Genomic DNA, 17,220 nt, shown 5'->3' on the forward strand with positions numbered 1-17,220 from the left:
CATCTGGAGAGCAAAGACAAATTGGCTTCGAAGAAACTGGGCGTCATAAATAGACCACGGCAATACTTCAAGCCAGCCCATATTCTAGCGCTCTACAAAGCACAGGTCCGGCGACACATGGAGTATTGCTGTAATCTCTAGTCTGGCGCACCCCAGCTCGATCCATTTGACCGCGTGCAACGCAGAGCAGATCGAATTGTCGGGGACCCAGTGCTCTGTGAACGGCTGGATCACTTGGCGTTACGTAGAGACGTCCCTTTATTGTGCGTCCTCTACCGCATTTATCACAGGGAGTGCTCCGAAGAGCTATTTCACGTGATTCCTGCCGCCGATTTCACCTTCACACTTCCACGCTACAAGCTAGGATATCATCCCCACCATCTGGATGTGTGGCGGTCCTCCACAGTACGGTTCTCAAGGAGCTTTCTTCCACATACTACAAAGCTGTGGAATGAACTTCCTTGTGTGGTGTTTCCGGGACGATACGACATGGGTACCTACAAAAAAAGCGCGTACACCTTCCTCAAAGGCCGGCAACTGTGATTCCTCTGGTGTTGCAAAATAATGTGGGCGGTGATTACTTAACACCAGGTGACCCGACCCGTACGCTCGTTTGTCCTCCTTTTCCATATAAAAAAACACTAATAGTACATCAATCTGTCCACGTGGCGCCTAATTCGTTTTGGTCTTTGATTCCCTAATTCAAGATACACACTACTGACGACGTCCATACTTTCAGATCCTTTAGTAGCATTTGTACTGCAATGAGAGATCACGGATGATTCCATGATAACGATAGTCTATTCTCTCCCTATTAAAATTGTAAAGATGCTCTTTAATTTCGCTAGGTTCTCTAACAAGCCGGGGAATGTATTGGCGTTGGTGTAATCACTCGTGGGTTGTGCAGCTCGATCCAGTGGTTGGTACCGGATTTATGCAAGTTTTTAAGATTTTTTTTATTTTTAGAATCGTTATTTTTGTCTGCGCTAATGAGTTCCTCATGTTTGTGTAGTGTGTGATCGAAATATCTGCATCAAATTAATAAAATATATTGTGAGTACCCGTCATTATAATTACAATATTGAAGTTCCGCTATGATAAAAGTTTAAAAACTTATGACAATATTAATATTCAAATTAAAAAAAATCACTTATTGAACGTCAAAAACCCATCGATTAAAATTAGAGTGCCTCAGACCTGATAAGAACGGGCCCAAGAAACTTAGCGGCTTTTTTTTTGTAAAAAAAAAAATGAGTTACAAATGTAATAACATACAATAAACATTTATAACTAAAGAGCCTGAGGGTGTCCGCTTAATTCCCAGTCTGTTGTATCATTAAGAAAATCATTTATGTTATAATAAACCTTTCCCACACAACTTTTTTAACAATTCTTTTATATTTCGTAGACACATTTGTTTCGTACATTTTCTGGGATCATATTGTAGAAGCAATAAATAAAGTACGTCAGATTATTATTAATTGAAACATCAAAAGTGACCTTAATATTTGCTGATAATGTTCTAGGGCGGTTAATAGATTGAGTTAAATATCCTTGGGCGAAGCTCATTATAATCTTAAACTGATTTTACTAATTGACCGGTGAGCAATGTTAATGTACGTTAACAATGAGTTGATCACATCTCGTTACCTTGATGTTGACAATGATATGTTGCAACTATATATTTTCAGCCAATTAGAAACATAACCACAGGCTTCGTAATCCGCCTGAGCAGTCAGAAATTTAAATACTTTGACTTAGACTTTTACCAGTGGGAGGCTCCCTTGCACAGGATGCGGGCTAGTTTATGGGTGGTACCCCCACAACGGCGCCTATTTCTACCGTGAAGCAGTAATGTGTAAGCATTGCTGTGTTTCGGTCTGAAGGGCGCCGTAGCTAGTGAAATTACTGGGCAAATGAGACTTAACATCTTATGTCTCAAGGTGACGAGCGCAGTTGTAGTGCCGCTCAGAATTATTAGGATTTTTCAAAGATTCCTGAGTGACACTGCATTGTAATGGACAAGGCGTATCAATTACCACCAGCTGGACGTCCTGCTCGTATCGTCCCTTATTTTCATTAAAAAGAAAAAAAAATCATTAAAAATAAATTGTGCTATTTTTGAAAAATAATTAAAATTCTATGTACCGGAAAATATACCCCACAAGATGGACCGACGATCTATCTGGTCAAGATCGCCAGAATAGGTTGGATGAGGACAGCGCAGGATCGACCGCCATGGCGATATTTGGGGGAGGCCTTTGCCAAGCCGTCCGTTTTCCGACTGAAATGATGGTGATGATTGATAATTGTATCTGAGTCAATTCTGCAAATATATTAACGATGCCAAGAGCAACTGTCTTTTATGGATTAAATTTAAAAAAAAATAACGAGATAAAGTATTATCTAACTTTTCTTAACATTGGTAGAAACATACGCAGTTAGTTTGTCAGTTAATTTAACTTAACTTTGGCCTTTCTGTGTGGCCGTTCTTCTTCTTCCTGCACCCAACTCAGACCGTCCTAGAAGTCTAGCAACCTTTTCAAAATGCAACAGGTAATAGGATGCTAGAGATCAGTGGATTTGTGTCCATTGTTCGGCCACATTCCTGTATTCTTTAAGCACGTGTCATGGCGTTTATTTTGCCTCCATGCATTCTGGCGTGCCCTGTGTTTCCCCGGGGCATAGAAGAGGAAAGTCCCAGGCCCAAAGGTGTCGTAAGAGGTGACTAAGGATGTCGGCTAGATTATGGGTACCACAATGGCGCCGTGTTCAGCCGCGAAGCAGTAATATGTAAGCATTATTGTGTTTCGGCGCCGTAGCTTGTGAAATTACTGGGCAAATGAGACTTAACATCTTATGTCTCGAGGTGACGAGCGCTAGTGTATTGCCGCTCAGAATTTTTGTGTCAAAGAATCCTGAGCGGCACTGCATTGTAATAGGCAGAGCGTATCAATTACCATCAGCAACTCCTACTCGTCTCGTCCCTTAATTTCATTAAAAAAAGATATTAAGTGTATCGAAAAATATATTATTTATGGTCTGAGTTTCTAGTAGGCATATTATTATAAATATCTCACATTATTATTATTTTCTGTGTAGGTACAATATTTTGTTCTTGACCGACATATCATATTTTATTACGTTCCCGCGCTCTGTCAATTAAATTGGATGTTTTCTTTGTTGTAACTTGTAGATTGCATAAGTTATTGTCATGAGGTTTAATGCTTTGAACGTTTATTTTGTTAGTTAATTTCATATCACGTTGAAACCGCAAAATACAATTTTTGGAGACTTTAATAGGATAGCTCTGTTTGGCTGAGCCTAAAGCGGTAGGTTCCTATCCCATGAAATGCCTTAAATATTTTATTATACACATATTTTATCTATCCGTTTAAGTGAGACAGTTTAATCTTCAATATTTAAAGTAGGTCCTCTCCTAGGTGTGCTATGTTTGTCCGTATAGATGGCTAAGTGTTTTAAAAAATGTAAGATGTTGTTTGGTTTACTACTCCAAGTTTTTGTTTTGACAATATATTTGATTTTATTAAAGAGAAGAGAAGAAGGTTAAGGTTCATTATTAATGATTTTAATGATAATTGGCTTGGGATAGAAGCTGTTGCGTCATTTTGAAAATGCTGTAAGAATTTATTTGAATGCAAAATTTTATTTTATAATATCAAGGTCGAAATGACATGCAATTTGACAAGGACCTACTGGCAGCTGTTTCGGCTAATGGATCAGCCTACTATCATATATATATATATATATATATATAGGATAGTACTAGTATATATAACAACAAGAGTGTGTTGCCAGTGATGATTTACGGTACGCAGACGTGCTCGCTAACTATGGGTCTCATAAGAAAGCTAATGGTCGCTCAGAGGGCAATGGAGAGGGCTATGCTCGGAGTTCCCTTCGATATCGAATCAGAAATGAGGAGATCCGTAGGACAACCAAAGTCACCGTCACAGCCCAAATGATTGCGAAACTGAAGTGGCTGTTGAAAGAGCACATAGTTCGACGGACACATGGCCATTGGGGCAGTAAAGTCCTGGAATGGCGACCACGTACCGGAAGACGCAGTGTTAGTAGGCCCCCCAAAAATCGACGGACGATCTGGTCAAGACAGCCGGATACGTTGGATGAGGGCAGCGCAGAACCGATCGTCGTGGAAATCTTTGGGGGAGGCCTTTGTCCAGTAGTGGACGTCTTCTGGCTGGTGATGATGATAATGATGAATATTAAAAACTATCACTATGGGGAAGTTTACCAAGAATACTAGCGTTGGATAACTAGTATTACTTAGACTAGCCATAAATACTGTTACAATTAAAAAGAAATAAAATATTACATTTGATTTTGGAATCTGTCATTTTTATATGATTGTTCATTGAGTTTTCTCATTTTGGCGCCAATACAAACATAAAAATCTGGCCGTCCACGTAGTGTTCGTACGAAAAAGGGAAAGAATTTGAAGAAATCCTGTTCGAAAGCATAATATTTTATCTCGGGAGATGGAGATAGCACCTACAACCATGTCGCGTATCTTAAAAGAGGACTTGCAGCCTATAAAAGACGTGCTGGTCATTTCCTAACTGATAATTTAAAAAAGGAATAGGGTCGTACAATCGAAACAACTACTGAAGCGGTTCGCAAAGGGAGATCACAGAAAAATTTAGAATACGGATGAGATTTTTTTTTACAATAATCAATACATTTAAACAAACAAAATAACCGTATTTATGCTCAAAGCTCTAAGGAAGCTTCCCAATTAGTCGACAGAGTGTAACGTGAGCACTGTCCAACTTAGCTGATACATTGAGGCCAGTTATCAATAGAAGCACGCACTCTTTCCATAATAAAATTCTTCACTGCCAATCGTACGGATTGTTTTAGAGATTCCAAATCATTGCGTTTAGAGGAAGCCGTACTCTCTAAAACTGACCACAAATCATAATCCAGCGGATTAAGACTGGGACTAGACGACGGCCAGTCATCAGCTCTGATGAAGTCCGAAACGTTCGTTTCCAACCAAGACTGCGTAGACCGAGCTTATAACCCGGCGCCGAGTCTTGCTGGAAGGAACATTCTTGGTTATTGAACATGGTGTTGTTAAGGGGCTTCACTACCTTCACAAGATTGGTATCTTGATACACTTGTGCCGATGTTTTGATGCCTTTTTCACAAAAGTATGGCTCAGACACTCCTTCATAGCTAATACCCCACCAAACCATCAATGAAATCGGATAGTGCTCACGTTGCACTCTATCGACTAATTGGGAAGCTTTGAGCATAAATGCGTTCATTTTGTTTATTAACATGTTGCCTAATAGTAACAATTTTCTTATCCGTACAACAAAATTTTTCTATGACCTCCCTTTGCCTACCGCATCAGTAGTTGTTTCGATTTTACCACCCTATCCCGCAGGGATACTCCGAGCATAGCCCTCTCCATTGCCCTCTGAGCGACCATGAGCTTTCTCATAAGGCCCATAGTTAGCGAGCACGTCTGCATACCGTAAGTTATAGTGATAACACAAACTGGTTGAAAACCTTCGTCTCTGATCTTCCCGAACACTGCCCATCCTAGTTGAATTCGACGCGTGACCTCTCGACAATTTCGAGAGTACAGTTCCCAATTGTTATGTGAGTAGGTGCGACATGGACATTTGACATGATCTTCGTCTTGTCCATGTTCATTTTGAGACCTATTCCCAAAACACCTTATTGAGGCCATCGAGTATATGGCTTAAGTCTTCCATGGTAACATGACATTGTTCTATTAATATATTACTAAGCATTTCTGTATGGTGTATATATTGTTACTCCGTTATTTAATGGTAGATAATTAATAGTTAAAACATTTATTTTGCAAAAACAGTTTTACTCTGCTTCTTCTCCAGTCATTCGCCTTGTGCAAAATCTTCTTGATCCAAATATATGCGCGGATTGCTTAAAGTTATAATATCGTGAATGGGAATTTATAAATAATTAGGATTGTCATTTGTCACGAATATCTTACATAGCGTTCGTACTCGTCGTGTTCAACTCAAATTGATAATGCTCCGTAATAATTGAGCGCTGTTGCGTCCTTCCATTTAATTTATCTTTGCATTGATTTATGATTGCAATATAATTCAATCATTAATTTTAACAATCCAATTCTGTGTTGGTATTTGAATAATAACATTAACATTCATTTTAATTACAACATATTATATTGAAAATAATGTTTAATTTGATTTTTAAGATTCAGTTGTATGTGAACTTGAAAAGATTATCCTTTCGATTCAAGATTAACTCAAATTCAAATATTTTTATTCAATACAGGATTTAAAATCCCTTATTGAACGTCAAAAACTACCACCAATTCTAAAAAGCATGCCTCAGATCTGAGAAAAATAAGCGCAAGAAATTCAGCTGGCTTTTTCTTTTTTCATAAAATACCATTACAATGTAATATCGTCCAATAAAATTATTTAAAATTTAATTTCCTGAGGGCAGTCTCCATTACATTTTCCAAGTCATTTATGCTATATACATACCTTTACCACACAATTTTTTTTAATTGATGGATGGTTCACTTCCACTGATTCCGGCTAGATTATGGGTACAACAACGGCGGCTATTACTGCCGTGAAGCAATAATGTGTAAGATCGAAAGATATAAAGGACCATAGCTAGTGAAATTACTGGGCAAATGACACTTAACATCTTATGCCTCAGGGTGACGAGCGCAATTGTAGTGCCGCTCAGAGTTTTTGGGTTTTTCAAGAATACTGAGCGGCACTGCATTGTAATGGGCAGGGTGTATCAATTACCACCAGTTAAACGTCCTGCTCGTCTTGTGCCGTATTGGCATTGTGATAATTATTCGTCTTGAAACTGCATCCAATATATGAGAGGCACTCGAAATTTCAAAGCGTTAAAAACTCAAAGTACACTTTAATGATTTCAGGCAGCCAGTGCCCTCTTCACACTAGACGGAGCCAGAAGCGAGGAGTTATCGAGAAGATTGGCTCGGTGCCAGAAGAAGCGGAGGCGGTGTAGAGCTGTCTTGGCGCTGATTGCCTTGCTGTTGCTGATCGTTGCCGTTGGAGCGGTCGAGTTGCTGATGTCGAGGGGGCAACGAGTCTTTGGAGCTACATTACGTTAAGTAAGCAATAAAATCAATCCATAAGACCCCTTCATCATATAAATTCATTGTTACTTTCATTAAGTTCCTGTATGTAGTTCCTGTTCTGCCCTGTGCTGCCCCGGGGCGTAAAAAGAATAGGGTAGTCCCAGGTCCAAGGGTGTTGTAAGAGGCGACTACGGGCTTTTTGAAAGTGGGAGAGTCACGCTGCTGTCTTATGACGTCAGCACAATCGGGCCAGACTCGTCCGGGTTACTTACCACATTCGCACAGAATACCGGCGTGAAGTAGCGGCCTAGTGCCGCTATGTTTCGCATAGGTTAGTGTCGAGGACCGGAGGCCATTCCGCCCCCAACAAAATAAGAAAGCGGTATTTAAAGAGAAATTACCCCAGGAGGGTACCGGCTCTTGTAGAGCCGAAGAATCCCTCCCCGAGCATTCGCGCTCGGTCTGCCCCTCGTATTCTGGGGAGGGCACAGTACCGCGTATGTCACAGGACAAACAGGGCAGCAACACCACGGCACCCCACTCCACGCTTAATGTGGACTTTTGTAACATCCGGGGAATTCACTCCAACTTAAACGCCGTCCACCACCACCTTGAGACGGCGCAGCCAGCCTTGTGTTTCATTGCGGAGACGCAGATATCTCGACCTAGCGATACGTCATATTTAACGTACCCCGGGTACAAAATTAAGCATTATTTCATGCCTCATGCCGGGGTATGTGTGTACGTTAGGGAGGATATCTGCTGTCACCGTCTCGGCAATTTTGAGGGTAGGGGCCTGTCTACTCTCTGGCTCCGCGTAGATTTAGAGGACCGCGTCCGCATCTATGCGTGTGTCTACAGGTCCCATAGTGGTAACGCAGAAACGGATCACCTCATGGGCTGCGTTCAAGCGGCATTTGATGACGTGCTTGCTCAGATCCCCTCCGCTGAAATCGTAGTCTTGGGTGATTTCAACGGGCACAATGCCGAATGTCTTGGATCACGTACCACAGACTACGCAGGGCGATCTGTGCATAATTTTGCATTGGCGTATGGTCTGTCCCAATTGGTTGAGTCGCCGACGCGGCTCCCGGATGTGGATAGCCACTTGCCGTCCTTTTTAGATCTTCTGCTGACTACACATCCCGATGGTTACCAGTTCTCTGTCGACGCCCCTCTCGGAACGTCCGACCATTGCCTGGTCAGGAGTGTAGTGCCTATCCGACGCCAACGTCGCAGACAACCAGCGAACCGCCGCGTTTGGCACTACAAGTCAGCAGATTGGGATAGGATGCGTTCCTTTTTTGCATCATACACTTGGGGCAGGGTTTGTTTCCCTTCGGATGATCCTAGTGCCTGCGCCGTAGCAGTAGCCGATGTGATACTGCAGGACATGGATATTTTTATAGCAAGCTCTGTAGTACCGATCGGTGGCAGATCACAGCCCTGGTTCGATGCGTCAATTAAAGCAGCATCTGACTGCAAAAAACAGGCGTATCGAACTTGGGTTGCGGCACTGGGATCAAAGGATCCGAACTGCAAAGTTCTGAAGAGGAAATATAACCGTGCCTCCAGATTTTTTAAGCGGCAAATCGCCCGTGCGAAATCGAAGCACGTCGTCAAAATTGGCGAGCAGCTTTCCAGTTACCCGACCGGAACACGCAGGTTCTGGTCGTTGTCGAAAGCTGCTCTTGGTAACTTCAACCAGCCGTCCATGCCGCCGGTGCACATGAGGAATGACACCTTGGCCCATACGGCAAAAGAGAAAACCGATCTCCTGTGCACTCTTTTTGCCTCCAACTCGACTCTTCACGACAACTGAAAAACACCGCCGACCATCCCGCGGTGTCAGAGCTCCATGCCTGAAGTACAGTTCCGACAGAAAACTGTTAGGCGAGCTCTGTTTTCGTTGGACGTCAGGAAGTCGAGCGGGCCGGATGGCATTTCTCCAATCGTGCTTAGAACGTGTGCCCCTGAGTTGACGCCGGTGCTAACGCGTTTATTCCGGCACTCTTATTGAAAAGGCGTAGTCCCTGATTCATGGAAGTCAGCCCTTGTCCATCCGATCCCAAAATAAGGAGACAGTTCGGATCCGGCAAACTACAGGCCTATTGCTATTACCTCCCTACTCTCCAAAATCATGGAGAGCATAATTAACCGCCAGCTCTTGGTATACCTTGAGGGTCACCAGTTGATCAACGACCGGCAGTACGGCTTTCGCCTTGGTAGGTCGACTGGCGATCTTCTGGTATACCTAACACATAGATGGGCGGCGGCTATTGAAAGCAAGGGAGAAGGCTTGACAGTTGGTCTGGATATAGCGAAGGCCTTTGATCGTGTATGGCACAAGGCGCTCCTCGCAAAACTTCCATCATTTGGGCTTCCCGAGAGCTTATGCAAGTGGACCTCCAGCTTCCTCACTGGGCGCAGCATACAGGTCGTTGTCGACGGTTATTGCTCGAATCGCAAGCCCGTGAACGCTGGAGTGCCCCAAGGCTGTGTGCTATCTCCCACGCTGTTTCTTCTGCATATCAATGATATGTTGGACACCGCCAACATGCATTGCTATGCAGACGACAGCACTGGTGATGCCGTATACACGGGCCATGCAGGTCTCTCTCGGGAAAACGTCGACCAGTGCCGGGAGAAACTTGTGTCTTCTATCGAGTACTCTCTCGAGAAGGTCGCGGAATGGGGTAAGTTGAACCTTGTCCAATTTAACCCCCAGAAGACTCAAGTTTGCGAGTTTACCACTAAAAAAACCCCATTTGCCGTATCACCGCTCTTCGAGAACACTTCCCTTAAAGCCTCGCCTAGTATCGGAATACTGGGTCTCGAAATCTCGAGCGATTGCCAATTCCGTGGCCATCTGGAGGGCAAAGCCAAATTGGCTTCGAAGAAACTGGGCGTCATAAATAGAGCACGGCAATACTTCATGCCGGCCCACATTCTAGCGCTCTACAAAGCGCAGGTCCGGCCACACATGGAGTATTGCTGTCATCTCTGGTCTGGCGCACCCCAGTATCAGCTCGATCCATTTGACCGCGTGCAACGCAGAGCTCGAATTGTCGGGGACCCAGTACTCTGTGAACGGCTGGATCACTTGGCGTTACGTAGAGACGTCGCTTCATTGTGTGTCTTCTACCGCATTTATCACGGGGAGTGTTCCGAAGAGCTGTTCAACCTGATTCCTGCCGCCGAATTTCACCTTCGCACGACACGCCACAAGTTACGATATCATCCCCACCATCTGGATGTGTGGTGGTCCTCCACAGTGCGGTTTTCAAGGAGCTTTCTTCCTCGTACCACGAAGCTGTGGAATGAGCTTCCTTGTGCGGTGTTTCCGGGACGATACGACATGGGTACCTTCAAGATACGCGCGTACACCTTCCTTAAAGGCCGGCAACGCTTTTGTGATTCCTCTGGTGTTGCAGGAGAGTGTGGGCGGCGGTGATCACTTAACACCAGGTGACCCGTACGCTCGTTTGTCCTCCTATTCCATAAAAAAAAATGTAGCTTGGGCAGAGGGCATCCACAATGCATCTCCATCGCAATCGGTCCTGATCATCTCTCTTGTTTTCACTCTAGGTCTTTCCGATGTCTTTCGCTTTGCCAATAACAGACCGCCGCCAGGTTTGCTTTGAACGGCCACCTTTGCGTTTTCCTTGAGGGTTGCAGTCTAGGGCTTGCCTCGGTTGCCTCCCGACAGTGTGGCCTATCAAGCTCCTTTTGCGGCGTTTTATACGTTGGTCGATTGGGACTTCATGCGTTGATAAAGATGATTGTGGGAAATTTAGTCGGGTTGGAATTTCATATTTCATTGTTATTGTAAGTTATTTTAAAACGCGTGAAATTTACACTCACCTCATGCCCAAACTTTCCATTTATTAATCGAAGTGGATTACTCTATTTCTAGATTCAATATACACGGACTGAATATAAGTTATTAACAATGCAGTTAACACATTTCCTTCACCATGGTCAATCACACAACGGACCGATGTGAAATTAGTTAAATAAAGGCCTTCGTTTCCATGAAATACAACATCTTACGTTTAGTACCATTCTTAATAGTTATGCAGTAGTATATCAAAATCAGAAATGAGGAGATTCGTAGGAGAACCAAAGTCACCGACAAAGCACAAATGCTTGCGAAACTGAAGTGGCAGTGAGCAGGGCACATAGCTCGACTGACAAATAACCAGTGGGGCAGTAAAGTCCACGAATTGGTGACCTCGTACCGGAAGCCGCAATATTGGTAGGCCACTCACAAGATGGACCGACGATCTGGTCAAGATCGCCAAAATACGTGTGATGAGGGTATCGCAGGACCGATCATCGTGGAGATCTTTGTCCAGCAGTGGACGTCTTCGGGCTGATATGATGATGATATCAGAATCGTTTACCAAGAAATTCATAAATAATATAAAATTCACAGACATAATAATACGATTTTGTTTCAGATAACATAACAGACCATGGAATTGAAAAAAAACGGAGGACAAGCATCAGTACCAGCCTGTCATAAAATAACTATTTAGGTGTATAAGTTAATATGTATATATAAAAAAAAATATTACGGGACTGTCGTAACCGGTACGGTCGTTGTTGCTATAATTAAATTGATTTGTCAGTATTGACAGCTTCTATTTCAGTCAGCTTTCCATCAAAAACTATTAACTCTTTTACTCCGATACCAAGTAAAAGATGGAAGGGGAGCAAAAGCCTCTAGACCGCATAGCTTTCTTCAATTTATGATAAGATATGAATCAATTACGAGAAAATATTTTCTTGTAAAGGTTTTAATTTTAACTTCGGTTATTACGATATCTAATAGGCAAACGTAAGAAACAATGCACATAGTCGCACCTTTGGTGTTTTTTCTCAATGGAGCAAAATTATTGATTTCGTCGGCTCTTGTGAGGGCGAGTACACATAAGGCGCTCGGCGTTGCGATAGGCGCGCGTTGGTAGCGAACATACAGCGCGTTTAGCACGGCGTTTTACGAGCGTTAGTAGGGCGTCCATACTCCGTTTCGATTTCGTTGATAAATACGTCTGTATCGAAGTGCTCGTTCTATATTTTGGTGAATTGCGTCCACTCTACACGAAAGCGCGTGTTCAAATGTACAACAAAATGGCGGCTCATGTATCTCGAAGCGCGCGGCTGATGCCCTCCCAACGAGCGTTTGAACGAAAATATCAAAGCGCGCGTTCGACGCGCGCCTGATCAGAAACGCGCTCTTGCGTTTGTACACCTAGAAAAGAACTACTGGTTCTCAAAACGCACGTTACCAAAGTGCGCGCTTCAAAACGCCTTATGTGTACTCGCTCTGACAGTTTGAGTAATATAGCCAAAATGATACATAATATAACAAATATCTAAACCCGATGGCCGAGCTCATAATGGTAGATAGAGATAATATAATCGTCGAATTTTTAAGGTGGGTTAACAGAATTCTTTTAATCAGCTGACATGATTTTTTGTATAAATTTGACATCTAATGGTCAAGTCAAACATGCGCCAGAGTGCCGACGCAAGTCTAGTACTATACCAATGCTTCCCTCCGTGCTTGAGCTAGGAGTGACTTCTGTGATAGCTGCTAGAACGTCAGTCACGAAAAATTCTGGCACTGCTGCAAAGGCCAAAAGTGCAGATCTATATAACGCGCTACTTCCACTAGCGAGTGACGCGCTCAGCGTATTCGCTTGATCGTGGCATGTCGTTTTATTTTAATTTTATAATTATTGTGAGAACTCACAGCAAGTTTTCAATGATAACTTATTAAATACTTAAAATTTATGATAGGTACTTAATAGTTCCACATATATATAAAACTATTTGTAAGGATGTAATGTTATGTCGTTGTGGAATTGATTTTTTAAGATTTATTTTACTAGCACGCTCGCTGCGTTCTCACAGCGGGGGCGCTACGGTCGGCCATCAACGCGCACGAGAATTATATCATCATCTCGTGGAGGTGGCGCCTAAAGAGTTTATTTCATAACGTCAGTTAAAATTCGAGTTAAATTCATGCTATATGATAATTTATAAGAAACGAACTATTTGTGTGTATACTGATGATGATCTCACACAACCCGACGTGAGATCGTTTGTTCTCGTATTATCTCCACTAAATAAATAATTGGAAATTGCTACACAATTCATTAAATTGGATGTATCGTTATTGGTCAGAAGACCAAATATGTACCTAAAAGGTTGCTAGTCCTTGCCAAATTCAAGAAATGTTATTTAACCAATTAAAAGCATACAGAGCGAAAATCATTATATTTATAAGAAACCAATATTTAATTAAACATTTGTCGAAAGCAAGAAGCTATTCTAAATGTTGTTTTTTGTTATCAAACAGACCGCCATTTATAGCAAAATTCTACTACAAGCCCTTGTCAGCTAAATTCCATTTTGATAACGTGTGATTGTCCAGCATTTTCTTTAAAAGCCATATCTTACATTAACGATTGGTCTCCGCTGCGCTCTAACTAGATACCACAATACCTTTTTTATTAGCGTAACTTTATATTGTAGTACTATTTGTAAAGATACACGTGTACGTGGCATCTTGACACTCAATGGCATCTTTAAATTTTTGTAATTTAGTGTTATTTTACATTGAAATTAATAAAATACAAAATGCTTACAGATGACATGTGATCCCAGTGTTTTTCTTGTTTATTGTTATATTATTTTAAGAAAGTTTTAGTACACAACCCACCATTTTCGTTTCAATTATTGGCAAAGTTTAACAGAACACGTCTACGTCACACATCGTTTGAGATTGTCTCACTTGTGCGTAGTATTAGTTGCACTTTGCGACTACGCCTTCGGTATCTAGTTGGAGCGTAGCGGAGACCAATCCTTAACCTAAGAGCCTTATTTTGTTTTAAAATATCAGAACCCGCGACATGAACAAAGACTCTTGTGTAAATAATCAATTATACCTGAGATGTGTCCAACATTTAGTGAATACTCTAAATCTTACTCCAAATCAAACTACTCAAACTCCTCAAAATTATTACTGTACCTTGATTAATTTTGTTCTTGCATTAGGTAAGGTTAATTAATTAAATAACCACACATAAATCATGTTATACAATAGGTCAACCGAAGTATTGACGTTAATATAATTACCTAATTACGTATATATTGCATACTAGCTTTTACTCGCGACTTCGTCCACGTGGAATTTTTTGCAGCAGTTTCATTTTTTAAGGATACTTTGCAAATAATAATATAAATATTAATATAATACACATAATTTCAATTTCAATTGTAAAATCCCTAAACGTACATTTTGTACCAAAAACATATTTAAAGATAATCGTAGCCGTACTAACCTAGCATATTATGACTCCTGCATCAATCGTATTTGTCGCCAATTTAATACAGTTTCTCAAAATAATCAGCAACTCAATTTATTTAATTCAACATCAACCTGCTTTCGTCATAATGTCATTGACTCCCTGCATAAGGGAGCTAATTTGTAGAAATTACTATTATTTTTGTAACACTACTTTAAATAATCTGTATGTCTCTAAATCTTTTGTACATGCTAGTAACCTTTACCACACAACAAATGACGAATTCCCATTAAAAAAAAATCCATCCTCAATTTCAACCCCCCCGTTTATTTTTTCGCATTTTTTCGCCTATGTCCTTTTCTCAGCTCTAGTGTAACTAACATTCACATTTATAATATACTACACATTTACAAGTAGTTATATACATTTTGTATTTTGTCATGCAATGTGAAACATGTTGCCCTGGGCGACACAGACTATACGTATGGGTCGAGAAGTCAAGTTTATCTAGAGATTTATGAATAACATTGTGAATTCGTACTTCGTTCACTTTTGTGAGTACATCCATACGCACAGAATTACAATCAGTTATTGAACTTTGTCAATAATTTGCTAACTTAGTTTTTTTTTTATTTAAAATACACATCTATTTCAGTTTTACAGTGTTTCGTCATCTTTGATAAAATCGTTACCATGCTGCTATGGCGGTCACTGACTATCAGATGAACCCAAAAGTACATTTAATTAAGAATTCCAAACAGAAAAAAAAAAACAAAATATTATTTTATTACTAAATTTTATAGCAATAACTTCTTTCGGCTGTGCGACGCCATTTTGTTTCTGTATATTTTTATGAATACGTTCCATATTACAATTAAAGGCATGATTTGATAGTTTAGCATTTATCTTAAAAAATATAATATTTAAATAGCTGTGTCGGCGACTTCGTTCACGTAAATTAGGTTGCATTAGTATGAATGCTTATTTTAATGTACCTCCGGGCACGGTTTGATCAAATACAGCCTCAATGGTGGCTCCAGGCTAAGTTTCATGAATGTTTGTCCAGCAGTTTCAGAAATTAGCGTGTTTTCTTAAGTTTGTATTTTTGTGTACCGCGAGTCTATATCACCTTCAATCAGTTTTTAGAAGAACTATCCAATGTTTATAACCTAGACACATGGTTGGATTTGGTACGGCCAGATCATCGGACCATCGAATATGATCCGATAACGGACCACGTCCGATAGTTTCGAATCAAATCCTACGATGTGTTTAGACTATAACACGTTGATTTTAAAGTTTTATTATAATACTCTATTTAAAGATTGTATTAAAATGTAGAAAAAATTTATAACTAGGTTAATTATTGTGTAAGTGTATAATTGTGTTTGATTTTTATATACAGTCTTGTCTAGTTAGATTATTGTTTTGATTAAGAATTTGAATATAGTATTAATTAATATTGTGATATCAAAATCCTAAAACGTAGATTATAAATGTATATCCGTATATCCGAATTATTAGTGTTAGATATTAGGTTTAAGATTGATTAATTTAAAGAATATTTTCAAAGTCTTAATATCAGCAGATATATTTTGACAGTTATTATAATTAGTCTGTGATAAAGAAGTATGAAATCTAGCGGTTAATTATTCATAAGATAAAAAAATTTGTTGATTAAAACATGTTTAATTATTTCGGTATGTAAATATTATTAGAAATTAGGCTTCTCTAAACAAGTTGTAACTAAATGATAAATAATGTAATTTAAATAACGTAAGTTCTGTTTAATTTTTTTTTTATTATCATTTTGTCTTTTTATAGACAAGTTTTTCATTTTTATCTATTTAAAATATATCATTTAAAATAAAACAGTTTATTTTATAACTATTATACTATAGACATATATTCCTGCTACAATCATTTGGTCACAGTAATTTAAAGGCATACATTCAATAAGTATTGTAGCGGTATAGGCGTGGCTATCCGTTTTACCCCCAATAGAAAGTAAACGGGATAGTGCGTAAAATATCTGGTAGTTCTATACGCTATCGGCGTAAAACTCTTTCGTGATTTAAATCAAATTATTTCTGGTGTTTTAAAGTTTTATTATCATGCGTACAACACAAAATTACGAAACTGAATATGCCTGGCATAATATAAGCAGATCCAATTTCTTTATGTCAGTAAGGGACGAGGCGAGTAAGACGTTCAGCTGATGGTAATTGATATGCTCTACCCATTACAATGTAGTGCCGCTCAGGATTATTGAGAAACCTAAAAATTCTGATTGCCACTACTATTGATAGGCCCAGTAATTTTAGTAGCTATGGAGCCCTTCCGACCGAAACACATTCCTGCTTACACGGCAGAAATTTGTGCCATATATAATCTAGCCGGCATCCTGTGCAAACGAGCCTCCCACTAAAATTTATGGATATAATAAATAAATAAAAATTTACAACATAGATTAATAAAGCGAACTGATATTAATAGTATAACAATATTTAAGAAAAATAATAATTTATTCATCCGCGTAGATGACTCCATCAATCTTCTGATCAAACTCATCCATTGGCACCTCGTCTAATACCTGGCAGTTGAATGCTACTGCTATGACCTGGAAGTAAGTTACATCTTAGTTAAGACGCCGAAAGAAGCTAGAGGTCCCGGGTTCGAATCCCGGTAGGTGCAAGCATTTATATGATGAATATGGATGTTTGTTTCCTAGTCATGGATGTTTATATGTATTTATGTATGTAAGTAAGTATA

General features: G+C 40.2%; 2 protein-coding genes across 5 annotated transcripts in view; one reads left to right on the forward strand and one right to left on the reverse strand.

The window, feature by feature from the left end:
* Window positions 1-16,308, forward strand: part of LOC126971994 (uncharacterized) — a 39,649-nt gene extending 23,341 nt beyond the window's left edge. The window contains exons 5-6 of the mRNA XM_050818519.1: window positions 6,965-7,162; window positions 11,593-16,308. Of these exons, the coding sequence (XP_050674476.1) occupies window positions 6,965-7,162 (198 nt within the window). The 3' untranslated portion in view covers window positions 11,593-16,308. The remainder of the gene's footprint in view (window positions 1-6,964; window positions 7,163-11,592) is intronic.
* Window positions 16,309-16,914: 606 nt separating this feature from the next.
* LOC126972118 (5-formyltetrahydrofolate cyclo-ligase) overlaps window positions 16,915-17,220 on the reverse strand; it is an 86,047-nt gene continuing 85,741 nt past the window's right edge. For all 4 annotated transcript variants that reach the window (XM_050818710.1, XM_050818709.1, XM_050818707.1 and 1 more), the window contains one exon: window positions 16,915-17,068. In XM_050818710.1, the coding sequence (XP_050674667.1) occupies window positions 16,973-17,068 (96 nt within the window). In that variant the 3' untranslated portion in view covers window positions 16,915-16,972. The remainder of the gene's footprint in view (window positions 17,069-17,220) is intronic.

Source organism: Leptidea sinapis, chromosome 25 (genome assembly GCF_905404315.1).
Source record: "Leptidea sinapis chromosome 25, ilLepSina1.1, whole genome shotgun sequence".
In the NCBI taxonomy this organism is placed as follows: domain Eukaryota; kingdom Metazoa; phylum Arthropoda; class Insecta; order Lepidoptera; family Pieridae; genus Leptidea; species Leptidea sinapis.